Below are 27,941 nucleotides of genomic sequence, written 5' to 3'. Positions count from 1 at the left end.
AGACCTGTGCATTCGAATCAGTCACATTAAAGAGCATCCTATTCAGGAGAATGCTATACAAAACACTAGGTATTTGACTACAAGTACATCACTCAAAGATTTCACTAAACACTAGTCTTTAGTTCATTCTAGTATGCAATAACCTTTAGTGTCGAGGAGTTTTCCTATTTTGTTGCTGACAATTTCTTACTTGCTATTTTATAAAGCAACAGAACACTAAATAGTTATATATTACAAACTAATCTCCTTTCTTTGGGGAAAAACTTAAAAACCTTATGTATGCTGCCAGATCACTTACTAGTTAAGTCCTATTCCCAAATATAATATAATGCTTATTCTACTTCTCTTAAAAAACACTAACATTATTAAGGTATTCCATATATACCTAAATTACCAATCTTACTTTCCCCAAGGAAGAATATTTCCTAGCAAGAAACCACACATATATATATACTCTGAATTGCATTTCGTTAACCCAAAAGCCTTCTATACTTTATTTGGGTTCTTGATCCTCTGCTCTTCCCTAAAAAACATACACCTAAAACTAAAGGAAGTAAAACTTGTATTATGGTTTAAAAAGTTTTATCATCTTACAGTTGTGACTTGTGTATGTGTAAAAACCTCAGACATCTCTGAGATTTAGTTAAGATTCAGATAAAGATTGACTGGTTCTAAACAGCATTCTTTTGAAGCAAGGAAGAGGGGCAAATTATTTTTCATAAGCCTCCAGAATATGAAAGATTACATTAAACATATAATTTAAAAATTCAATTAAGTATTCTATGCTACTTGGCCATCTTAATTACAGTCCTTCCACTCTTAAAACATGGGAATTAGCCCATAATTTCTTCTCTTTCCTAGCAATTCAAGACTTCTGGTTGAATATCCAGAAAAAAAAACCCTAAAGGTTAACCATAGTGATAACTATATTAGTCACCAAATTTCGTCAAATAATTGTCCTTGGTCAAATTTTAAATCTTACCATAAGATATAATTACTTCCCAATCTTGACTGCTGCCTAAGCCTTTGATTCCATCATTCCTTACAAAACTAAGGTGTTCCTTCATTTTAATTTTCTATCACTTTCATCTAGGATAAAAAAAAAAAAGTGAAGCAAAATTTCTATGGAAATTCAAATCAAGTGACCAGGAGCTAAGTGAGATTTTTACAATCTCCACAGGATTTTGTTTTCTGAATGCAGAATCTACAGCCTAATTAAGGTGTTATTCAAAGATTTTCTGTATCATTTCCTAAAACCTGGTAATATGTTGGCCAGGCCATCCTTCTTCCCACCTCCATGCTGTGTTTTTACTTAAAGCTACTTGAACAGAAATCCCATTCTAATCCTCTAAAGCTTACATAAATATCTTAACAGGTTGCATGGTAAGAACATAAAATTGATCGTATTTCAAACAAAGTTAAGATTCTGCATCAATGATTAGAAATAAAAATACTAAAAATAAAGATAAAACTAGAATTTGATCTTTTCGAAGAGAACTGAAGACTGTTCAAAAAAATTGATACTGATGATGTATACCACTGACTCTACGGAACACAGAAATTTAACGCCTCTAAGCATACCTATGTCCCCACATGGCTAGAAACCAAGGGGTTTTAATTAAACGATGACTAAGTAAGCAGAGGGAATAAACGAAGGTTAATCACAAGCAAACTTGTTTTTCTACAAGATATATGCCTCTCATCAGCTACTATAAACAGCAGGAGCCACCAAACATTACTGACCTCTGAAGATTAACCAGCTGAGTGACCACAGAGAATGCCATTACTACTGGTGATCTCACTCAAGGAGGAAAGTAGTGACCACAGAACATAATGAAATGGGGGAGAAGTCACAAGATGTTATTTAGGACAGAATATCAATTATCTTCATTGCACCTACGACTTTTGCATAATTATATCAGAACTTCGGTTTCCTCCACCAATGACAATGTGAATCAAATATGAGTCAACTCTTTGAAAGATAGAGCCAAGTGACTTTATAAAATACACATACGTATATACCTGGCAAAACAGAGACAGACATCTTTACCAATAGCTTTTGTTTTCCTCAAAGCTACAAGTCTCAGGGCAAGTAAGCAGTCAGCTTGGGCAGTTCATCTATTATAGCTATGACAAATTTAACAGGTTCAAGGGAGGGAAAACTGTGACCCTACAGACACTGGGAAAATGGTCAGGATGCAAACCCTGGAGGGTTACTGGCAATAAAGAGTACCATACAAAAAGGGGTAATTGTTTTGTTAGAAGTGAAAGATAGTCCTTAAACAACAACCCTCAGACTCCATCAGAGGTAAAAGCTGTTCCAAACAAACCAAAATAAAAATCACAACATCTTTATCCCTACGAAGCAGTAATATGTCTGAGTATCTGATGACTCCAGACTGCAGCTTAACTTCTTCCACATCATAGGTGCTTTAGAGAATCTAGTTGAACACACATGGTATGTTAAAGAACTAAAAATTCAGGTTAGAACGATACAGGTGTGAAAGGTATCCAACTAACTGGAAATATGACCTGAGCCAAAAAAGGGTTCAATCTCCCATTTCGATTCAAATAACTTCCTAATAGAAAACTTTCTGGTCTAAACAAGATGTTATCTAGAAAGTGAGGCCTGGAACCTGCACCTTCTTTGACAGCCCTGTGTGGAAAGACGGTGAGTTCAAAACAGGGACTTCTCAGCAATTTCAAAAGTTACTTTCTTATGGGTCAATGTGATGTCAACCGAAAAAAAAAAAATCAGTAAGCTTACTTTTGGGTGTGTAGAAAAGTAAACTCTGACACACAGAGACAGAAATGTGCATTAAGCAAGAATTGTTTCACTAGAGTTCTATGTTATAAGTAACATAAACTGACTCTAGCTAACTAGCAAAAGGGAATTTATTGGAAGAGGCACAGAAATTTTCAGAATCAATAGGGGTTGGGAACCAGGCTCCAGTGGGCTAAGTAGTGAAAAGAACAGCCATCATCTCAGATCTAAAACACACAGTCTGATGAGATGGGTCACCATCACCATCTCATCCTTCCATCACTTCCTTGAGGTCTTGGGAGAAAATACTTAATTGATTTTGCTTGGGTCCCATACTGGCCCCTTGTCTATACGAAGGCAAGGACAGAGAGAACCTGTCTCTTGGCTTCTGGAACTATACTCCCACCAACTGTATACCAGGAAAGAGAATACCTCAATATGGAATGGTCTTATGAAATCAGAGAGACAATCTTCTCTTGCATCCATGAAGGGTCTTACAAATTTCTCCATACAAACTGAAAAGAAATACCTCTCTTGTTTCTGATCAAATAAAAGACTGCTTCAAAGATTGACCATAAAATGGAAAAATCAACAAATCACTAGTGGACCAGACCATCCCCTGCATATAGAAAGCATTGCTTCTAACTCCTAGCTCAAAAGCAAAAGAAAGTCACCAGTTTAGAACATTCTGCATCTCCCTCTGCAAACTATGACCAGTTCCCTCCACCTCTACCACACCTTAAAAATAAGGTGCAAAAAATGTAAGAAATTACATTATCAGAGTATGTTGTGACTCAGGATCTCTTTAACAGATAGTCACTACCCTGAATCAAGTACCCAACACTGGCTGATATTCCCCAGCATGCCAAGATTCTTAGTTCGACAAAGGCTGCTAACCTGAGTCACTTTCACCACTAATACCGGTCAAGAACTTACAGCTCCAGAGGAACATCTTCCCTATCCCAATAAGAGGTCTTTGGTAGCTCGCCACAAAGAACGCAGCGCGGAGAAGTCTGCATGAAGCCTGAATTAAGACCTTAAACTATAAAAAGTATTAACTTTTTTTTATTATTTTATTAAAGCCTCCACCGGGGGAGCCTTTCTGCTAAGTCTCAACTCATGGAATTGCTCTTTAAGTTGTCAATAGCCAGCACTGAAAATAAATACAGTCACTAAGCGTGGAATGATGTTCCTGTAGCCAGCAGGCATCTGGCAGATGCCAACAGAGAAGGCAGGAGGCGAAGATATGCGACCGAAAATTTTAAAGGAAGACTGCTCTACTCAGTAGCATAGAATCTGAAATAATGTAAAGGCAGAAACAGGCCACCACCTGCCTCTAAACTCAACCTACATCAGCATCTGTCTCCCAAAGTTGCTGCAGGAAGATGCTTAAGGCTTTCTTTACTACAGTAATTGTTCCTGTGGTCGTGTTCCTGTGGTCTAAAAAGGAATGTCCCTGGCTGGGTTTTGGTTTTTTTTGGTTGGTTGGTTAATGGTTTTTTTGTGTTTTTTTTAGGGGAGGTGGGATTGGGTGGGGTGGGTAGAAGGAGTGCTGGGGAAGAAAGAAAAATGGAAGGAAAAGCTAAACTATAGAAGAGAATTTCTATTTTTCCCTCTTTGGCTCCTTCTACTGAGCAACAGCTTTCTGCCAAGATTTCCTTCAGGTTCTCAGTGGAGGAAAGGATGAAGTGAGATAAAGAGAAAGAAGTCTGGAGCCATCGCCCTGTGTCCCAGGACACCCCACAGGCGGTCATCCCTGGACGCTGTGACTCTCTGGGAGAAGAGGAAGTAGAAAAAAAGTGTGAAGGCAGAGAAAACTGCTGGAGAGCAAAGCTGCTTTAGTTCTTTTCTGAATCTACCCTGTGTGCCACTGCCTCTTCTTCCAGGTAGCCTGCCGTTATGCCATGGAGATGGCAGGCAACTTCCAAAAGAAGAAAACAAGCCTGAACCAGGCTGGACCACTGCAAAGGGACAAGATGAAATCCCTGCAAGTAGTGAGCAATCTGATTAAATACTGCACAAATTCACTGTTTTACCTGGATATTCCTTTTATGGGAAACTGGCAAGAACTAAGTTTGAAAACAAAGAAATTATTTCAAAGGGAGGGGTTGATTCCTAAAGGCAAGTTGAAATGAAAGGAAATAAAATACACAGAAAAAGCCCATGGTCCAAAGAAAGAAATTTAGTATCTCCTGAAACTATTACTATATATACAATATATATGTTATAAATATTATATATATTATTTTTAAAAGTATTTTAGAAGTAAATTATATATATATGTGTGTGTGTGTGTATGTATATATATATATATATATATATATATATATATATATAAAATTTACTTTTAAAGTACTTTGGTAGGGCTTCCCTGGTGGCACAGTGGTTAAGAATCCGCCTGCCAATGCAGGGGACACGAGTTTGAGCACCGGTCCTGGAAGATGCCGCGGAGCAACCGAGCCCATGTGCCACAACTACTGAGCCTGTGCTCTAGAGCCCACAAGCCACAACTACTGAGCTGCAACCACTGAAGCCCATGCACCCTAGAGCCCGTGCTCCGCAACAAGAGAAGCCACCACAATGAGAAGGCCACGCACTGCAACAAAGAGTAGCTCCTGCTCGCCACAACTGGAGAGAGCCCGCACGCAGCAACGAAGACCCAACAGAGCCAAAAGTAAGTAAATAAAATAAATAAATTTATAAAAAATAAAGAAAGTACTTTGGTATAACAAATACTGTACAATTTCACTTTTTACTTATATGAGGTACCCAGAATAGGCAAATTCACAGAGATAACAAGTAAAATGGTGGTTGCCGATGGCTGGGGGAAACAGGGTGGGGAGTTACTGTTTAATGGGTACAGAGTTTCTGTTTGGCATGATGAGCTGGTTCTACAAATAGTGGTGATAGCTGCACAACACTGTGAATACACTTGATGCCATGGACCTATACACTTAAAACGGTTCAAATGGTAAACTTTATGTTATATATATATTTTACCACAATTAATTTTTTTTTTAATTTGTCATGAATCAGTGTGATGTTATTTATGTGCCAGTAGCTTTAATTCTAGGAGTGGTCATCTAACACACTATCCTGAATGCACACACAGCCCAGGAATAATTAACTAGCAAAACACAAGTAAGGACCAACCTCCAAAAGTGACTAGTTAACAAGACTATCTACTATCCACATCTAAATCAACAACCATTTCTCTGCTAATTAGTATAATGAATGTCAAAATGGGTTTTTGTTCCTTAAGCTACTTATTGTTAATTAGTGTAATGAGAGTTAGAAATGGGGTCTCATTGGTAAAATCAAAGGTATTCAAGATACGCAGATGTGCTAAAGTAGTTTACAAACACTACCCACCCCTGTATAAACAGGACACAAGAATCCAAGATGGCTTTAACTTGTACCCTTATGGATAGGACCCCTAAATATGAAATGGTCCTGGGTTCAGCCTTTGTTTAGAAGGATTTCCTTTTGCACATGCAAAAAGAGGGCACAGATCCCCACCTCTGGAATGCTGTCAGCCTCAAGTGAACATTTCATAGAAGGTGTGTTCGAAGCACCTAAAAAAGAACAGAGAACTGGGACTTCATTAAGCTTGCAAAGTAACTATATCAGTCACTTAGGGCCAGCTTGCTAGATGTCTGTACATGTGGCAGAATTTGGTCTTGAGAAACAGCTAAGCCTCACTCCTCCCTCTTTGATGTTTACTTTCACCTACCCAAAATCACCTAAGAACTGTATACAGTAAATTAAGTTCATTTGCAATATCTCACCACCACCACCCTCAAAAAAAGGCGGGAGGGACTCTAAAACTCTGCTGTCCAGCTCTAGAAACCAGGAAAGAATATTAGATGCCCTCCTTACATGATGGCTATGTCCACATAATGTTGTTTTCCATAAACACTTAGAGAACTAAAATTTCAAAAAAAATCAAGGAACCTAAGCTCAGAAGATTCCACATTCTGATTTTTAATAGCTCATTAGGTCTGTTTTTAATGTTCCCAAATATGGAATTGGGGGATATAATGCAGTGAACAACCTTATCATGCCTTTTTGGAAAGGCTTCCAATTTCCAGCACTTACAAAAGGAAATGTATTGATAAAAAAACACAGTAACAAATCGGTATTGACAATTCTGTATTTTAACCTGATTACAACATGAATGGAGGGAATCTACCCCTGAAATAAAGGCCCAGAAATACCAAGAATATAAGGGTCTAAAAACAACCCTGGTTAAATATCTTGAGGTTAAATGTTAGATCCCAAATCATTCTGCTTGAAAAGGTAATATGCTGTCTGCACCATACATGTCAGAATCCCTAAGCACTATGCTTAAGAAGAACTAACTTTGCAGTTATGTTCACAAGAGAAAAGTCACAGAATTCTAGGGCTAGATACGATTTCAGATCATTTAGGAAAGTGCCTTTATTTTATAGAAGAGATATCAATTGATCTGACACACCATAACCAGCCTATTTAGATACATTTTAAAGTGGACTAAAAGCAACTATAATTCATTTTAGTGGTATGAAAAAAGCTCTCAGAGACAAGTATCAAGGTTAGGAAGAAGGATTCAGAACATAGTATCTTGGAGGCCAGTGTTAATGACCCAGTGACTCCTTAAGACTGGATTTAAAGCTCAAAACATGAAGAAATAAAGTTGCTCCCTCAGGCTCCAGTGACCTTGAATACAATGAAATGGTTCTGGCTTACCTGTTTACATGCAGATATGTCTCCTTTAAACCTTACTTTAAAGGGAGAATCTGACTTTCTCAGGATAAATCCCAAAGGTCAAACAGGTTGTGAAGAGTCAAGGGCATCACCACATCTACTCTACAAGGTAACATAACCAGATCTATTGCCTCAAATGAAAAAAATGCAAATTCTAGTTGAGTTGGAGTGGGGATTGGGGATGGATACAAGACTTGTGAGCCATATACACTCCCCCTTCAAAATCAAAGCATTATGTAGAAAACAGAGTTCCAACAAAAAGTACAATGATGAGAAAAGAACTCATTAAGAGCTAAAAATAAACTCTAATTCACAATATGCATAAGGATTTAACAAAAAAAGGAAAACAAGATGTAAAATTGCATCTGCTAAGTTAACCGTGCCCTCATGGAAATCGCCACCCCCCCCACACAAACTAGAATCTGTAAAATCTGTGATGACTGAATAAAGCAATGCTTTAAATGCTTTCAATGAATATTTCAACAGAAAGAAAACAAAGGGACAGCAATTTTTTTTCTAAGTCCTCTGATCTGCTAACACTACAGGAATACTGGGCTTCTTAATATCCACACACACACATCTCTATTTCTCTACTTGAAAACCTTACTTTATGAAATTAGAATATTTAGTACTGGTATTTACAATTTATATTAAAGGGGTATTAATCTTAAGGAAGAAGCTGTCAGTAACAGTGAAAACAAGGCTCAGTTAGTTTTCATCTATCTGATACCCCATGGCTCTATTTAACCACTTGCGGACCTTCCAGATCAATAACACTCCACTGGGGAAGCTTGGCTTAGAGTACGTTCATATTTTAAGTCAAGCTAATTCATTCTGAATAGCATTCACACAATACCACACAGAGCAATAACTCCATACTCCAGTGCTCTAGTTCAGAGAAGCTGGTGTAATATCATTAATCATCTTTCTGGGCTCACAAGTCCTGCCTTGTATTTCCTAGTCCCACTTTGTCCCACTCCTAGAAAATCAATTTTATTCGTCAAATCACCTAGAAAGCAAAGAACAGGAAATTAGCTTTGCAAACTTCCCACATCATGAGAAAATCTAAGAATTCTAAGACAACAGATTTATTTGGAGATTTTTTTCAAAAATCAGTTTACCCAAAGAAAAAAACATCTACAACTGTCTTCTAACCAAATGAATATTAACTGGTAAGAAGGGACTGGGGACACAGAGAGTACCCCAACATGCTAGGCACTTTATGGAAGAAGCTCAAGTTGGGAGTCAAATAGTTCATATAAAGTAAGTGCCTAGGCTGGGATTTAAACTTAAGTGTAACGCGTTCTTTCTAGGCTAAAACCTTTAAAAGTAGTGCTCATGAGCCCACCTCCCTAGCAGGGGAGTTGAAGACAGCAGGCATTTTGTTTCAATGTTAATCCCAAGAACTTGATGCCAAGCTAAGCTAATAACATAATAACAACCCTAGTGTACATAGGGGTTTGGTAAATACTATTACCACCCCTGCATTCAAAGTCCATTTCACATGGAAAGATGGGAAGAAACGCTTATCAACACAGTTTAAACTGAATATTGCTTTCTTCTTCTTCTTAAATGGTCAGACAGTCTCCTGGCCCGCAAGAGGTACAGATGATTGTCTCCCCTCCTCCCACTCAGCCCCACCCAGAGGCTCTAGGCTTCAGGAAACCCTGTGCAACTTTTGCTCTTTGGATTCCAAAGAAATGAACTTCTTCAGCACAGGCACAGCACGCTAGAAGTGGATGATAGTCTGATCTGAAAGACAGGAAAGCCCTCCTGGTTCTTCTGGTTGAACACACTTACCCTGTGCTCTGGCTCAGGGTAGGGCTGGGCCAGCCAAGGGAGGCTATGTCTAAGACCCTCTGGGATGGGCAGGGGTCCTCCAACAGGGAGGACAGCAGGTCTTAGACCGTGGCCTCTGCCATCACCCCTCAATTACCTATGGTGATGTATGATGTAAGAGACTACTGAGTAGTTAGATCACAAGAAATATAGTTTTAAATGAGGCTCCATTTCTTCACAATACTTGGAAGAGCTGCCAATGCTGCTTTACAGCTTGAAGTCTCTCAAAAAATGTATGACAGATACCATAACCAACAAAAGGGATATCCAATGATGTCAAAAACTGACATTCTGATACTTTAAGAAGCAAAACCAGATACATTAAGAAGTAAAACATGCTAGGGAATTCCCTGGCAGTCCAGTGATTAGGACTTGATGCTTTCACTGCCACGGCCCGGGTTCAATCACTGAGTCAGGGAACTAAGATCCCGCAACCTGTGTGGCACGGCCAAAAAATAATTAATTAAATGTTAAAAAAAGAAGTAAATCATGCTAAATGAGTCACTGCATAGGCCTGACAGATCAAAAGACACTCACAAGTAAAATGACAGAAAATATTTTTTAAAGTTAGTGTTTTTAGCTGGAAAGGACACTCTGATGGTTTCCCCAGCTCTCAAAATTCAGTAGCAGCAGTGGACTTGAAAGTCAAGTAACTTAGAACAAGCTCAAAAGAAGGTGGCAAATTCTGAAGCACAGCTTTAGTTTCAACGATCAATTATTCTGTTCAAGTAATACTTAAAAGGAAATGTTCCAATAGGTGCAAAAGAAAAACACTTTGCTCTACTCATAATTTAGAAGGTTAAGAAAGCAAAGGCTGGTGCTAAGGTAGTGTAACAGATAAGGCAGTAAAATAGAGTAAAATCCACCAAAAGAAAAGCAGATTGATAAATCAATTGCATACCTGAGAAACAGAATTTTAGCATTCAATAGATTTTAAAAAGAAGAAGGATTCCTGGATCAGAATTTGTTCTTTATGTTCTTCCATTTAGTTCATCTTTTTCTCATCTACATTTTTCCATCATTATGATGACAGCCACTAAGTAATAAATTGAAAATGGTTTCTATTCTATACCACCTGATGTATAGATATATGTATGTACGTATACTTTTTCTGATGTAAAAGTAAACAAAAACTAGAAGAAACACTGTGGAAAGGTCTGGAATAGCAAAGAGCACACACGCATTCATATCTTGCTGAATTTCAAGGGGTGAATCCTTACAAAAGAACTTCAACTGTATTCTGTTTTCTATGAATTTGCATACATTAACAATGTTTTGTATCAAACTAATAGCGCAGTAAGGTCAAGGGCACTAAAACACTATGTTCCTAACCTATTGGCAAAACGTCCCAGTGACAACAAGGGCCAAGAAAGCACAGAATCAAAACTCCTAAACTTCATTTAACCAACAGGTTCAACCTCATTTTCACAGTAAATAGTCTTCAAAAGCTGCTGGAGAACTGTGCAACCTGCTCTTGAGAGTTACAATACTTTTCTTCATTTCCTTCTAGTGGAATAAAACAAATTAATACAAAGATCACCATCAAGAAATCAGAGAAACAAAAATCCAGATGATTTACAAATTAATCAGGAACGGTTCTCTTTCAAACTTTTCCATATCCTCACAATAGATGTTTTTCTTCCCAGAAACTAGTCATTTAAGGTTTCATTACCACAGGCTATCAGAAGAAGAAACTCTTCTAAGTCTGCTGAGAGTTAAACTTATTTCATGGTGAAGAGAGTCAGAATATGCCTTGCCACCCCTCAAATATGCCAGTTATAAGCATAAGGAATATTTTGTGTTAAAGGCAATTAAGAATCAACAGATGCAGGAAGAGTACTCTTCTCTGCCCTACTCTTTTCTGCCTAAAAGCAGGTTATAAATTTCCCTTGTGAAGGTGTTCCCCTCTCCTATACCAGGAAGAGGAGAGCAACTCTTACCACTGGGGATGGAGAGTCAGCACCAAGATGAATCTGCATAGATAAACCTTGCTAAAATAGCTCTCATCTTCCATTAGTTCCCCCTATATATTTTCTTGGTCACTCCCCTACAATTTACCCACCCTCAGAACCCAAACCCCCTTTGCTTTGTTAAAATGGTATATAAGCCTCAGAGTCTAACAACTTCTTTGCTTCACTTTTTTTCTGTGAACTCCAATGCATGTGAAATATTACTGAAAACTGTGTTGCCTCTTCTCCTGTTAATCCCTTTTTCCCCCAGTTTCACTGAGATACAATGGACATATAACATTGTATAACCTATCTTTTGTTAGGTTCAGTAATTGGGGGCTTGCAAATTAAACTAAGAGGGTGGAGGAAAGTTTTTCCTCCCTGACGATGATTTTTTTAAAAAAAGAAAAAAAAGAAAAAACAACGTAGTTGGTTTCTTAAATCTTATAAATTTCTAATTTCATCATCCTGAAATCCTTCATCTAAATTAATCAAGACTGACACTTTGAAAATTGTTCTATAAAACACCCAAGTTAGGTCTGAGTGGAGAAAAATAAACCTGAAAGAATAAATTTTAAAGTTTTTCCCTGAAACTTTATAAAAACCAGTAACATCAAGTAGTAACATCAAATTTTTGAAATGACTGATTAGTCATGACGTTTGGAAGAAACAAGAGTACATGGAAAAATAATGTGGTTTAAAGATATATTGATAAATAGACAAATAGTTTCTTCAATACCACAAAAAAGTATATTTCATCTCATATTATATAAATTTCATTTTATACAAATTTAGCCACTAATATCTAAAGACAGCCATATTCAAATGTATATTCCACAGTTAATACACTAGGCATCACGGCATTTACCCTGTGCTGCCAAGTTATCTTGTTTTGTGAATACCTGGGCATACACCCAGCCTTTCTGCCAAATTTCTAATTAAATAGCACCCAGAGTCAGCAAAATGAGGTATTTATTAAGCTACCACCACCCACCTACCCACCCACCCAACCGCTCAGATCTTTTCAAGTACCTGTCTGCAAGAATCAGAATTCTTAATCTCCTAATACTATGGATACCTACAACTAACAGCTGACCTTAAGACTGTAACTGATGCACACAACCACATTTTCAAATTAGTGTTCATCACAGCCTTGGGCTCACTGTGATTGACTGACTTCATCACAGTAAATAAATGCTATTAAATTTGAAGGTATGCATTAGACTTATAAAATACCACTTATCTATTTCAATCCTGAGGAGCTAAGAGTATATTTGTTAAAAAGAGGAGGGGAAAATATCGTGTCATCAAAATAAAGTTTGAAAATCACATTATCCTCATAAAATAAACCAGCATTAAAACTAACTTTGAAGTTCTCAGGAAGCAACAGGGACATAAGTTAAGAACCCTCACATTTTTATATGAGATTTTTACCCCATGGGCCCTCAGGAAGGGGAAAAAAAAAAAAGGAGGTCTGTGTTACCATCCAAGGCACTGCCTGTCCACAGATAATCTACATCTGCAAAGCCCCTCCCCTCCTCTGGGCCCCTGTAATTTGTATTTTTATATGTTTGTTTTGGCCTTTGTTTTTCCATTTTGTCTGAAAGCTTCTAATTGGCAGCTTATGGGGTCAGCATAGGGCGCACCTCAAGCAACTCCCAGGCTAAGAATGAAGCTATCACATCAAAACTAAAAAGAGTAACACTCATTACCTGAGGTCTTCAACTATAATTCTCTTATCTCCTCTTTTTGAAGGAAAACTAACAGCTACAGAACAAGCTATCCTGGAGTCGTGAAAACTAATTACACACTTACAGACACATATGTGCATACGCACATACCTACATACGCACATACCTACATACGCGCATACGCACATACCTACATACGCACACACTCTTTTAAGGACAGGTCAGGCATTCAGTAAAGACACAGCCCAGTGACTTTTACATTCAACGTTTCTAGTCCTGACCCCCAGGAGATCAAAAGCTGGGGAGGGAACAGCACCTGAAACTTAGTTTGCCATACAATTAGGCACTGCAGTTACACCCACCTGTCCCACCCACCTCCAGCCAGAATTCAGATAAACCTGGAAATCCCTGGTTCTATCTCCCTGCAAAATATTCAGGAAAAGAAGTCAATAACTCCCAGGTAATTGGCACATTCCAGGCCCTACCTACAGAGACTGATTCCATAGGTAGATCTGGGCAGGGTCCAGGAACTTGCATTTCGGACAGTCATCCCAAGCGATTCCAATGCAGGTACTCTACTGACCATAAAGACTATGATTCCCCAAACTGCTCACTTGCCCATCAAATCACCTAGGGAGCTTTCCTGACAACAGATTCCCAGAGCCTCTGAAATCTTTATTATTTTTTTTTTTTAAGAAGATGTTGGGGGTAGGAGTTTATTAATTTATTTATGTTTTTATTTTTGCTGTGTTGGGTCTTCGTTTCTGTGCGAGGGCTTTCTCTAGTTGTGGCAAGTGGGGGCCACTCTTCATTGCGGTGTGCGGGCCTCTCACTATCGTGGCCTCTCTTGTTGCGGAGCACAGGCTCCAGATGCGCAGGCTCAGTAGTTGTGGCTCACGGGCCCAGTTGCTCTGTGGCATGTGGGATCCTCCCAGACCAGGGCTCGAACCCGTGTCCCCTGCACTAGCAGGCAGATTCTCAACCACTGAGCCACCAGGGAAGCCCTGAAATCTTTATTATTTAAAACTCCCTCAGGTAAGGGTGTGCAGCCAGACTTGGGAACCACAGGGCTAGACTATCTGAATTGACAACCATAGATTTAAAGTTTCTAGAGAAGCATGGATGCTCTCATTAGTTTTATGTATCCCTCACTCCTTGACCCTCAAAAATCTTCCACTCTCCTCCTGTGGGAGACTCACCACTCACCAGAAGACGCCCCTTCGTGATCCCTGTACAAGTTATACGTCTCACTAGAAATTCATCAGCTGGTCCTGTGCTTAGCTTTTAAAGAGTGAGTTCTGGCCCTCCAACAAAGGCAAGGAGGAAACATGCTAGGGAAGAATGAGAAAACCAGAATTAGGGTCCCTGCTCTGCCATTTAATAGATATGTAGTCTTGGACTCAACATGTCAACAAAGCTGGGCCTCTCCTCACCTGTCAGCGAGGGAGTTGGCTAAGGTCACCTCAAGGGTTTTTCTGACTCTCAACGCTCTATTATTCATTCCCTGCTTCATAAAATCCATTTCACTCCTGCAGCATCAGCAGGTGTCAAGGACTCTGAAGTGCATTTGAGAACTCAAAGGGACAGACCGACATCAGCTAAGCTGTACAAACAGCATTAGCTTCTCATAATTAATGCCTATAGATAGGAAACAGGGTGAAGCATAAAGCTGGCATAAGCCCAAAGCGAGCCTGATGAACAACATAATAAATAGAATTTCGACTAGAGAGAAGATAATTGTATTTGAAACTGAACACATTTCTTAATGTATTTCCCTAATCCTCATTCTATCAGGGTAGTGACATTAATTTGCTAACAATGACACAATCTAAAAATGATATACTCTCTTTTAGGACTTAGGAAAGAGGTACATACTTTCCTAACTAGGTATTTTGTGCCTGAAATACAGTTTCTTAGTTTTAGCACTATGTAAGTAAGGAAAGACTTAAGAAAAGTGAAAAGGAGGGATTTAAATTTTCTTCCCACAGAGTGATCCCAGTCTTCTTACAACCCAATCAATTAATGCTCCCGCTCCTACAAAATCAGATACCAGGAGCTGCCCTGATAGCTCCCCAGGAGGTAGAATAAGTTGGATAATTAGAGAGGGACTGAGAAACTCTGCCCTGACCCTAAAAACATATACTGAAAAACTGCTCAAGATGACTAATGCTAAATGCCACAGGGCAGGGTCCAAATCCCCACAGATTCTTTCAAAACCTTTTTAGAGATATGTTAATAGTAGCTTCTTCAGAAGACATGCCCACTTTGCCAAGTGCAACAATTCAAAACCCAGTTTTAGAAATCTATGTACTAGACTATTTTGTTCAATACAAGTACTTACTAAGAAACTCAGAACAAAAAAAAATCTAAGGTAATTTTATGTTTGAAGCTAAACAATTCAGACCCGTCTAAATACTGATTTAACACATACCAAGAATAAGACATTAGTGGGCCAAATCAAAACAGGGTTACTAGAAGAGGTCCTTAGTATTCCGATGTGCTACTCAACTTTTTAATTTATAGTTCATTATCATGGATGTTCATTTTATGAAACATGCTCATATTTTATTGATGTGAACAGGTTTTATGGAAGAATTACAGATTTTCTGATAACCAGTTAACAAATGACTTCCAAAGCAACACGTTCGATGGAAATCTAGTGTCAAGGAGGTATTTCCACACACCCCCCGCCATGAGTTCTGTGATTAAATAAGACTGGGGGACTGTAAATCAAACTGGTTTCTTTACTGCAGGATTTTAATATAGTTTTTATCATGTTAATGATCCGCAATATGGTTCTTAAAAACTACAGAGTACAGATTTTTCTCAAACTTGTCTGTCAGTGCAACAGTTATTTTGAGGAATATTTATGACTAAATCATGGAACTACGCTTAGAAAAAACATCTTTTGACCTTGGTGCTCACTGTTCATTTTCTTGGGTACTCAGCTTATGAGAGATTTTAAACAGAAATTTCACTATGGTGGAAACCTCCATTATCCAGCTCTCCCTGAAAAGGCAATGGGGTGAGGGAGTGAAAGAAATGGACAACAAATGTTAACACACTTTGCCAGTATCTAAGTATCTAACCAGGTACTCTTTCAGATTACCCATGCGCTGTGGTTCTATTACTACCATCCTCCACGTAAAGCCAGAGAAGCAAAGGGTCTGAAGATACAGAAGTCAAATTTATCCAATTTTGCCACATGATAGCTCTAGTAAAAGGTTTACAGAAGAGTAAGATAATTCAAGACTGACCAGAGGTAAGAGATGAAAATCTGTGCAATGTTTCCTGTGGAAAATGCCTAATACAAAGGATGTATGATTTGTTTACTGTTTTCATCTACCATAACAAAAAATGTGACCTTTATGCCTAGTTCAAGCAACATTTTTTTAAATAATAAGAATAACTACTAAGCAATCAAACCAGAAATATCATCATTTATGTCAAAATCTTCAAATCATTTATCACATTTATGTTGAAGAGACTGCAAAATTCACATATAAAAGGATGCTGTTTTGCTAAAAACATAAAATAAAATTCAGTACCAGGACAGACACATGTAATAAAAAGCCTTTGTTTTCTACTTTTCCCAACTTTTCAAAAACTGTTTCTTTAATAAATTTCACGTATAAATTTTACATATGCTGCTCACACTGATTTTGGAAAAAGAAATGGAAAAATCTCATCCATTCAAATATCAATATTCAAAAACAAAAAAGAAACCTTCCTGATAATCATGGTGAACATCTAAGTAACATAATTAGTTACAATATAATTATGTATGGATTGATGACAACCAGGTTTTACTTAGTTTTTACTTGGTTTACTTGATTTTAATGAATAAATTCTCTCTGTGAACCTCAATCTGTATCTCAAGTAAATACGACTATGAGGCCAAGCCCAGGTGACAGCTCTAAGTCACCCTGGAGACAATAAGCCCTGCTGTCTTGATAAAAGAACAGCTAAAGGTACCGTCTCAGAAAAAGTCAGAATTGGCCTCAGAAATTAGCTAGGGGCCCCTTCCTCTGCCTTCTACCTCACTTTACCAAGGGAAACCTAAAGCTGAAGCCAAGGGTTGACGTGACCAACATCATACGACCAGTCAAAGTTCAGACTCCTCGTCCAACTCCTCAAATTGCCTTTAAGTATCCTTTCCTCATTTCAAATATTTAGCTTAATATTTTGGTGATAAGCCATTTAATACACACCATCACTCAAATTTAACAGTAACATGAAAAAGTTAGAGTCTGTCTACACTTCATTCGTTTTCAGTGTTTAAAAACAACTCCCGCAGGAAGCATTAACCCTTCTCTGCCAAGAACACTCTCCTTAATTAGGTTTTGCCTTATTCTAAAAGTTTAGTCAAATCTTACAAAACACTAAGGAGATTTTCCACTACCCAATATTCAAAATATACCATCATTAAAGGCTAAATACTCATCTTTTCATTCTTATCTTTATAAGAGGAGCACTCAAACACCACTTTTTCCAGAAGCTAAGATCTTACCAAACTCAAATTGTATCAGTACAAATATTTACGTACTGATAATGTCAATATTACCATTTACTTGGCCATACAAATGGAGGACTATAGAGACTTAAGAAAAAGGACATTTTAAGAGGTTTTTTCCTCTCCTAAAAACCAATTCTCCTTGTATTTCATTGTTGAAATGCTAAATCATGTAAGCTCAAAGATCTCAAAACTAAAGGTTAACATGATACTTGCTGCTCCAGACACACACACACCTTTAAAGCATTTTTCAAAGATGTTATTGTATAGTTCAGATTATAAAAAAGTCTAGTTATTATATTATTTGATGCTTTAAAAGGAAAACTTAAAACTCTCTAAAACTAAGTTTCACACTGTTGATGTAGCCAGAAACAGAGAGAAAATCTAGATGTGTAAAACTCGAGCACTGAATCATTTACAAGCAGTAAACTTATTTTCCCATACCTTAAAACACAATCCTTTACACGTGAGGAACCTTACATAAAACTGCATACCTGTTATCTTGTCCCTTACAAGCTTACAGGACTCTATCTCACCGATGCTCCCAAAAAGACTCTTTAGTTCCTCCTGTGTCATGTTCTGAGGAAGATAGTTGACTATTAAGTTGGTCTTGCTGTCCTCTGTGTTCCCGGAGTCCACTGGTGACGAGCAGTTGTTGTTTATGGTGGTCGGACCGTTGGCTGTGTTATTGCAAGTTGGCCCATTAGACAGTTGTGTTTCCATGGCAGCAATTACCTGCTAAAAACAGAAGGTAAGAAATGTCAGAATTCATATTTCACAAACTATTAGAGATTCCATCGAAGAATTTAAACACTTGTCACTAAACACAAGTCGTTCAGCTGAAATTACAACAAAGCTTCAAAAAGTGCGACACCTATGCAATTCTTACTTCACATTAAGCTATTCGACTTAAGATCACAATTGTACTTTTCACATACATATTCCATACATGCACATAAGCACAATTTAAATCTTTAACATTCTCTAGAACCGCATTCTGGGTCCACTCACATACCCTTACTCACCTGCTATGTGTCCACAGACTTGAGGAAATTTAGTACCAAAGAGCATAGAATTAAACCCTGACTAAAAATACCAGAAAATAAAAGTGCTTAACATGCTGCCAAAAACAAGCCCCCAAAAATGGTCTACCTAACTTTGCAGAGATATTCAGTTAGCCTAAAAGTTCAAATATTCTAAAACTGACACATCCATTAACTTAAAATCAAGAAGCAAAAGTACTTTAAAAAAATATAAATTTGTCAACATGTACTGTTTTGGTTACATATTGAAAATGTTTTTAATTGACAATATCTTATACCTCTATCGTTGGTAAGAAATAAGAAAATAGCAAATGTTATATGTTAGGGCGTCAAAAGGGTTTGTAGGATAACTTGGGGAATAAACTGAGTACTTAGTGTACCTTGTAGAATCTAACAAGCCATTCTTGTCAACCTTGGCAGCTAAAGATCACCAACAAGGTAGCTGACCTACAGCGTCAAAATAAAATCCCCAAACAATTCAAAATGGTATTTTGCCTTGACTCTGACTTTAAAGGAAAAATAAAAATTAAAAAATCCCTATCCAGTCCACCAAACAACAATGTAAATATATCAACTTTTGCAAACAGACGAGCCCAAGGAATTTTCATTTGAGCATGTAAGCCTGTTGAAAATGCAAGTGATAAGGTATCTATAAACTCCAGATACAGAATAAATAGCAGAGTTGGGGGAAATGGCCTCAAACTGTTCAGGCTACTCTAAAAATCACTTAGTAAGCAAATTTGGATCTAGTTTCCTAAAAACCAATCCTATGCTCTTTGAGCAACAGAGCTACAAACCACAGCCCCAAATTCTCTAAAACCATCCTCCAATAGCTATCTACTTTGGACAGCCAAGCTTGTAGGGGAATCCAAAAAAATCAAAGCATCACTGAAAGGATTATCCTTCATATTTCATCCATCTCTCAGCTCCACAAAGAAGTACTTCTCAAAATTGACAATTTTGAATAGATGGGATGCTAGTTTTAGGGAAGTTTTAACATATAAAAGGCAAAGAATTTGAGGTAAAATAAAAAAAGCAAAGTAGAGGCAAAGACTGTTACAAGAAAAGAGAAAAAAAGTCTTTTAAAAAGCATATTGCCTAAGAAAAATAAAAGGGCACAACCGTGGATAAGCAATAGGAAGAAATCTCTACTGCCAAGAGATATTTATAAAAGAAGCCAGCATAGGACAGATTGAGACTGGTCAGACTGGACAAGAATCAGTGTTATCAGGATAAAAAACAGGAGACAAAAATCCAGGCTATCTATGAAATACCAAACCACCTATAACCCTTCCATAACTTCATCTCCTTTTCAAAGAAATGGGTTGTTTACTCTGCAAACTGCAAGCTACCTCTCTTGAGCAAGTATTTTCAGAGAACACTTTGGGGGCGGGGGGGAAAGGAAAATAAAGGAACCTTTGGAAATCTATATTTAAAAAAACCCGAAACAATTCAAGATATGCATTTTATTATAATTAACAAATTTATCTGACACTGAGAAAGGAGGTTTCAGATTTCCTAATAAACCGTTACTGTTTCACTTTATAGAATATTAGCCATGGGTCACTCTTTCCACAGCAAAATGCTTGTGGGATTAACCTCTGCCCAGCAGTTAGGAAAACAATGAGCTACAAGATGAGAGTGGCCAAGGCCAATTAAAACAAATCACTATTCAAACCTTAGGGTATATGTGGAGACTATATGAGACCCAAATAAGAGATTCGGACTAAAGCTCACTGGGATGGCATTTGAAATATATAAGCGTTCATTGACAGAAATTAGCAGGATTTAGCAAGGACAACAAACAACTCCTCACTTAATTGCACATTTATTTCCATGTTCAGGTGGCAAGAATGAGCTCCTAAGCCAACATTCAAGTGAACAGCTGCAGTAGGCTGTGTGCGCTGAAAATTACAGCATCTCTCAGCTATAGGACCATCTGCTCAGAATAAAATGATACTAATGTGCTATATTTTACAAATAATGCATATTCCATTGATAGGCTCAACACAACTGTTCACAGAATGCAAACTCTTTCAACAGTTACTGGGCAAATAATTTTCAGCCAGATTTACAATTTCGACATTTTTTTTAAGCATCAGGAATTATAAATAACTTCAAAATTCAGTAACCAAAAAAATACATAGTAAACAGAATGTAAAGAATTACGGTAACTTAGTATTCAGACCATACCAAAACTTTTTTTTTTTCTTTAAAAAGCTTGTCACTCTTTTGAGGCTGTACTAAATCCTAAATAAGATAATAAAAAGTTACATACAAAAGCAGGTTCTGATGCTACATGTACCACTAAAATTGCAATGTGCTTTACATCCTAATGATGGCCATACCACAATAGGTTAAATGTAAGAATAATTAGTACGCCAAATGAAAAGTTCAAGTGTTTGGTATGGCCTCAGCACTCCTGCAACATGCTAAAAAAAAGTAGCCTACAGAATTTAAGAAAAATCCCACAGACCCCGGTCCAAGGCTCTGCTGCCCACGAACCACTTCTAAGCAGAGAAGCCACATCACACAGTCTGACTGCCATGTTAGTTTGGAGTTGCCGTCTGCAATATGGACACAAAAAGTACCGTATGTTAGATGAGCAAGATAATGCAACAAATCAGTTTGTACAAAATTTACAGTGATTGTATTGATATTCCCAGCACGTCCATGCAGTGTGGCTTAATTGAATTTGAGGCAATTCCAATCTAATCTTTCCAAATTCATTTTAACATGTAGTTTTCTTGCACAAATTAAGCATTTTTAATTAAGAGCCTGATCTTAAAACAGTATTAACTAGTTACCTTGGCATCTATCCTAAAGAACTACCTTAAACCACATCTTAAAAAAAATTTTTTTTTAATAATAAAATGAAGCAAAATGCTGCATGCTGTCCTATCTCTTAAGGATGTGGGAGAAGGGAGGAAATGTGAATGAAATTATATTTAGAGTGAGAAAAGGCAGTCATTAGTGAATGCTTTGCATAAAAGCACTCTTTCCCCAAAATATCAGAAGGGCATTAAGAGAAGCTATATTTGCCCACACTGTCACATTATACTATAAATAAATGATCCTTAATCCTGGGACTTAAAATTAAAAGTGAATCAAAACCCTGTGAGATTTTTCTGCCACTATAGTCAAAGGATCTCTAACAGTTTTGCTGAGAATTGTTCACATATACTAAGAGGCAGTAAACCAGCATCTTTCAATTGAAATAATTGGACCAATAAATAGGATCGTTTGAAACAATGTTTATATAGGATGTCAGCTTTGTCCCTGAACGAAATCAAGTGAACATTTTTTAATATGTAAATTGTAAACCCAGCACAATTTGAAATGAGTGTTGCTATGAGGCCTCCAATATAGTTAATGGGCCATTTACCACTTATTACAACTTGCCCAAATACTAAACAGAGCCACAATACTGGCACAAAAGCCGAGGTTTACATTTTAGCCATATATGCAGATGCTTTAAATGGTCAACATAATATTCAGAAAAACTCGGTCTATGAAAATAAATGAGTAACAAAGGAGGGCTGAAAATGTCTTTTATGTGCATATTTATGATTATAAAAATTTCATCCTTAGAGTTAAACCTGGCTGTACGTTATTTACTCTTGAGGCAAGTGCGATGAAATTTGTAACATGTGACAACAGATTCCATTTTCTGGCATCTATCTAAAGGGTTTAACATACACTTTACGGGATGCCATGAAAATGTTTTACTCTTCTTCCCTTCTCCCACTGTTACCAGGGAATTCAGTCTGATTCTATGTCCTTTATTTAAAAAAAAAAAAAAAAAAACAAAACACACACAGTTGAACTGAACCTGTGAAAAAATAAAGTGCTTTCATAGCCATCAAGTATTTTGACAAGAACCTAATTGTGGTTAGACTACATGGGCAGAACAGTTAGGAGGACCACACCTAACGGGTTAAACCAAGCTTAAATTTATGTCCTCCATACTCTCAGGAGTTAATACCTAAACATTCTTCACTACATAAAACCATAGATTCGAATTTAATCGCCTCATCCGTTCCATTCCACAAGAAGCGGACGCTAATGAGCTAATCTATTGACACCCCTCTTTCTGAAAGCCCCAGGGATGCGAACAATCACTTCATTGCACCAACTAGCTAGGAAGGCTGTGTATGGAAAATGATTCTACTGCACTTTTACATTTCAAGCACCCCAGACAGTTTCTCTGCTTGAGGCAGACACATACCTTTATGGGAAGTTATAAATAAGTTGCTCACATGGCCCTTACCTTTATGCTGGCCAACAATTCAGTTACTAAAAATGTAAAGCTACTTCCCCTTCACTTAAGGACAGGCAATTCTGCTCTACTCAATCTACCACAGACAACCAGGCTGTGCACTATTTATAGATTCTACTGGCTCTGAAACTCTCTGGAAGGAAAATAAAAGGCCATATTCCAGCAACAAAGAACCATTAATTTTAAAGCTTAAAAAAAAAATGTCTCAATATATGTTCCCCTCTTAATTTAGACATCAATTGTGTCAACTGAGACTAACTCTTGCTATTCTCCATGAAATAATTTATGAAAAGACACTTGAGCACAGATCAGTCTAGAATATTCTAAACTTTCCCTGGGTTCCGAGAGATAATGATGAGTTGTTAGTTTGGTGGGAGCATGGATTTTGAAGGGAGTGGAAGGACAGGCGAGGAAGTGGCCTTTATGTTTTCACTCATAGCTTACTTCCAAATTTCTATAAAGACTTTTTAAATGGAATTTTTTTCCTTTTTTACTTAAATGGCCCTCTATGTACTTTCATATCTTAAGTTTCTTACAATAATGGGTTTTAGGAAACCAATGCTACTGCTTGACTTCTTATAGCTGGGACTAACAGTTTCCTGGTCACATGAAGAGAAAAAGAAAAGTCTCTATTTTCCAAACTTCCTAATAAAAAATTCTGAAAACTAAAGTAATCAGCTTCTTTCCTATTTTCAAACCTCCTTCAGACAGCCACCAAACAAGACAGATGGCTAATCAAAAACATACTAAATATAGTCTGAGAATTCTCATTAAGTACACTGTCTGCAAGGGGAAAAAAAGGTTTCCCAGACCTAGAATCCACCTGATTCAGGGATCAGATCTCTGGTTTAAAGTCACAGCAGGACTGCTGAAAGGGTCACTGCACATACCCTGGTGAGGCCTGCCTATCTGCACCAGCCTGTCTGTCCACTGTGACGTATACCATCCTGATCTGGGCCCTCATCTCTTACCTGGACCACCAAATTACAGCCTCCCAAAAGGTCCCTCCATCATCCTAATCCCCACTTTACACTCTTCCCAGGTAGATTTTCCTCAACTCTCAACAGCTCTCTGCTGCCTATCAAATAAAGTACAAACTACTTATATTATTAAGAGTATAAACATCTGAGATCCTCTACAACTGCTTTTACCAGCCCACTTCTTCAAGCATCTGAAAATCTGAACTGCTCCTTGTCCTTCATGCAATCACAGTGCACTGAAAACCATACATTCTTCTGGCTTTGCTCATGCAGTTCCAGCTGCCTGGAAGGCCCTCAGTCATACCTATCCCACTTCCATTTCAGGGGTTTGTACAGACTAAGCATTCAAAAACAGATGTAAGGACAAGAGTAGTTCCTTTTTTAAAAAACTGGAGCTTGAAAGGGCAATCACCTTTCTAAATAACATGCAAACTTGGTAGCTTGTTCTTCTATCTCACTTCAAGTACTTCAAACCATCGATAATTACGAAAGCATATTTTCATTTTTTGGCACACTCCATCAGCCACCCTCACCCACTGAAATCCAAATTCTTGTTCAATGGCACGAAAACTATCTTTTGAGTGATCAGTTGTGGATTGTTATTTCAAGAGCCCATTATGACCATATGCCCACGACAAAAAAGCCGGAAGCCAAGACAAATCCAAAAACATGGTAACCCTCTGTCCAGCAGGGTTATGGAGCTGTGGCATCTGGAATCTGGGTCTAACTTCAAGAAAACAGCAGAAGTACAGGTAAATGTGAAAAAATTAAATTTTAACTCAAAGGTATTTAAAAACATCATAATTAAGCTGTGGATCTCAAATGGTTTTAATTTGATAGAAACTAGAAAATGTAATAAGCAAACACAAAAGGTAACATCTCTAAAAAGAATCATAGCTAGGGGAAAGGGCAAGCATCTCTCACACTCAAAAGGTCTGGCCTGGATAAAGTGACCTTGGTCTGGATACTTATTTACAGCTAGAGGGTTCTCAATGCCTTGAGCAATACAGAACGAGGGCAGAATCAGTATAGTGCAAAGCCTTCCCTCAGATGACATCAAACCTCTCTAAAGGCCAAGTCACAAGATGAAAGGAAGCAATCTGTCTTAAAGTTTAAGAGCAGAACCCACTAAGATAAAGACAGCAGCCTTGGCCAAAAGGCATCTTCCTTTGAGGAACTCAAGGCAAGTAGCTAAAGCTCTCGAAATACTCAGTGAAGTGAGTAATGAGAGCTCACAAATGAGAGCTGGGTAAGCAGCAGGTGGGGTCATCTGTCTAGCAGACACCATTCCTACAGAATGTTTTATCTTTCCCATTCAAATCACTAAAGTGGCATTTTCAGGATACAATTTGGCTTTACTGAATTAAAACAACAGAAGAGTCAACCAAGCACTCATGGGGCAGACATGTCAGCTCTAAGAATAAGCCATTAGTTTGTTTTCTTTAAGCCTCTTCACTTTGCTTTGTCATTCCTAAAGTAATAAACGTTTGTGGCTTTAAACTTCAAGAGAGCTCCTCAATCCTGGAATCCCTGTCAACTCCCCATCCTACCCCCCATACCATTTTAGCTGCCTCACCAGCTCCAAGGATTCCTCAGCCTTGTCAAGCTCAGATTTTTGGCCTTGGGGCTAACAAGGGTCCGAGAGCTGCCAGAGACACTGCACCAAACAGCTGCAGAAGTCACAGGGAGAATGTTCTCTGGCAGTGAATGCTAACATTTCTCTGTCTCTTAGCCCTTTATGGCTCCTACAGACAAACTGCAGAGTCCTTCTGATGCCAGTCTTTCTGAGGTTTTGTAGTTCTAGAGCTGGCAGAATTAAAAGCTTTGCAGTTAGAGAGTAAAGCAAGTGAGTTTAGGGGGTCGGTCCCAAGTCCTTTCCTTCATTCTAGGTCCGTATCTGGCTTCTATGCTGGGCAACAGGAAAACAAAGATCCAGTGAAGAAGACTGGCTTAATCTTCACACTCTGTTCGCTCATCCATTCATCCACCAAACATCTGTTCACAACTCCCATGAACCAAGGACTGTCCTAGGTACTTGAGATACAGCAATGAAGAAATACCCTGGAGTGTACATCTGCAATAGGTGTACACATGTATAAAACAGTGCACTAGCTAGAAATAAGTGTGCTTTGGAATAAAAGAAAATGTAGAGCAGAGTAAGAGTGCTGAAAATGTGGAGATGGAGGATGGATACTTTCCAGTATTAAACAGCAGATCTCACTGAGAAGGTGAGCTTCCGGCCAAGATTTAAAGGACAGTTAAGCCAGCCCTTGTGGTAGGCAGAATAACGGCTCACCTTAGATGCCCACATCCTAAACTCTGAAATCTTTGAACACGTTACGTTACATGACAAGGGAATTAAGATACAGATGGAATTAAGGTTGCTCATCAGATGACCTTGAGATGGGAAGATTATCCTGGATTATCCAGGTGGGCTCAGTGTAATCAGAAGAGTCCACATGAATGGAAGAGGGAGGCTGGAGAGTCAGTGTCAGAGTGGTACAACCTGAAAAAGACTCAACCCACAGTCGCCAGCTTTGAAGATGGAAGGGAGCCATCAACCAAAGAATGTGGGCAGCCTCCAGAAGCTGAAAAAGGCAAGGAAATAGATTCTCCCCTAGCATCTCCAGATGGAATGCAGCCCTGCCAATACCTTGATGACAGCCCAGGAGACCCACATCAGGGGACTCTGCCCTTCAGAATTGTAAGATAATAAATCTGTGTTTTTTTAAGCACCAAGTGTTCATGGTTATTTGTTACAGATTTAAAAGTAAATAAATACATCCCCATAGGGATATCTAGAAGAGAAGCATTCCAGGCAGAGACCAGCTAGGGTGAAGCTAGGAGGAGGCCAGAGGGAGATGAGTCTAAGAGGTATAAGGCTAGACCACATAGGATCTTGGAGGTGCAGGGGAGGAAAAAGTTTTCTTCAACACACTTAGGGTTCTGGCTGGGTCTGCAAATTAAACTGACAAAGACAAACTAACAGGAGAAAAGCATACAAATTTTATCGAATTTGTGCATGTATATGGGAATCTTCACAAGAGAATGAAGATCCGAAGAAGTGATCTGAGCAGGAAGTTTATATACCTTTTAGATAAATCAACAATAAAGTTGTGAAGAATTGACAAGGCAAAGGGGTTTGGGCTGGGGGTCGTAAGTGATAAGGATTAAACTAAAAAGATATGGGTTAGTTTAACAAGGTTTGCTCATATACAGATTTCCAGGTCCCAAATCCCTGTACGGGTGATAGGAATGTTTTCCTTCCTCCTGGTACAGGGAGGGTACCTTCCACATGGGAATTTTATTACCTGTTTCAGGGAAGAAGAGAGAGACGGTCAGAATAACCTTTCTGCTTCTGCAGTTTTCTCAAACGTCTTCAGCTTAAGATAGTCAATACGCCAAGGTACCGTACTTTGGGGTAGTGTGTCCTAAACCCCATCAGAGGTCACCATAAAAAGAAAGGAAACCACAGAAAGGTTTTGAGCAAAAACAGTAGCACGTGGCTATTGTGAAAATAAACTGGATATGGTTGTGTGGAAGAACTAAGCAACTGTGGAAACAAGAAGATCAATCAAGAAGTAATTGCAGTAACCAAGATGTAGAATGACAGTGACCCCGATCAGGGTGAGAAGTGGACTTAGGCAGGAGGAAACATATTACTTACTATAGTACTTACTATAATTACATCAGTAAACTATTTAAATTCATTATCAAGAAACTGGTTTAGATTCTAACTGTTCACATTCAAACAAACCAACTCATTTATTACTTTCTGGGCACTAGGAATACATGACGATTAAGAAAGGGATTAAACTTCTATAGAAAGTTGTGTCTTATTTTGGGGGTGGGGGGGATCTCCTTAAGAAAACCCAACATATGAAAATCTGAGTTTATAATATTAAATCAAGAGTTATTCACTTTATCTATGGATTCTTTAAAGAATTAAGCAAGTGATTCATTTAATAGAAAATGCAAAATTTTTAAAAACTCAGAATAACTTAAAAGATGAAACTACTTACTAAGAGTATAGCATGTCAGAAATTGGCTTGTAACCTACGACAGCCCCTTAAAGCTGTCAGAATTCAAAATAAAAAGAAATCTCAAAGTTCACCCCAATAGGTGAAAGACAAAGTA

At 38.1% G+C, this 27,941-nt stretch overlaps 1 protein-coding gene across 29 annotated transcripts in view; it reads right to left on the bottom strand.

The window, feature by feature from the left end:
- ELAVL2 (ELAV like RNA binding protein 2) overlaps positions 1-27,941 on the bottom strand; it is a 159,052-nt gene that overhangs the window by 52,904 nt on the left and 78,207 nt on the right. For 14 of the 29 annotated variants that reach the window (XM_029202784.1, XM_029202786.1, XM_029202800.1 and 11 more), the window contains one exon: positions 17,997-18,240. In XM_029202784.1, coding sequence (XP_029058617.1) covers positions 17,997-18,240 — 244 coding nt within the window. Of the gene's footprint in view, positions 1-17,996; positions 18,241-21,021; positions 21,113-27,941 lie in introns of those variants that run through there. The other 15 variants (XM_029202773.1, XM_029202772.1, XM_029202774.1 and 12 more) reach the window with 5 other exon arrangements.

The sequence above is a fragment of the Monodon monoceros genome, unplaced genomic scaffold (genome assembly GCF_005190385.1).
Source record: "Monodon monoceros isolate NGI ecotype Baffin Bay Population unplaced genomic scaffold, NGI_Narwhal_1 Super_Scaffold_5, whole genome shotgun sequence".
NCBI classification, from domain to species: Eukaryota; Metazoa; Chordata; class Mammalia; order Artiodactyla; family Monodontidae; genus Monodon; species Monodon monoceros.
This window is presented reverse-complemented; position numbering and strand designations above follow the sequence as displayed.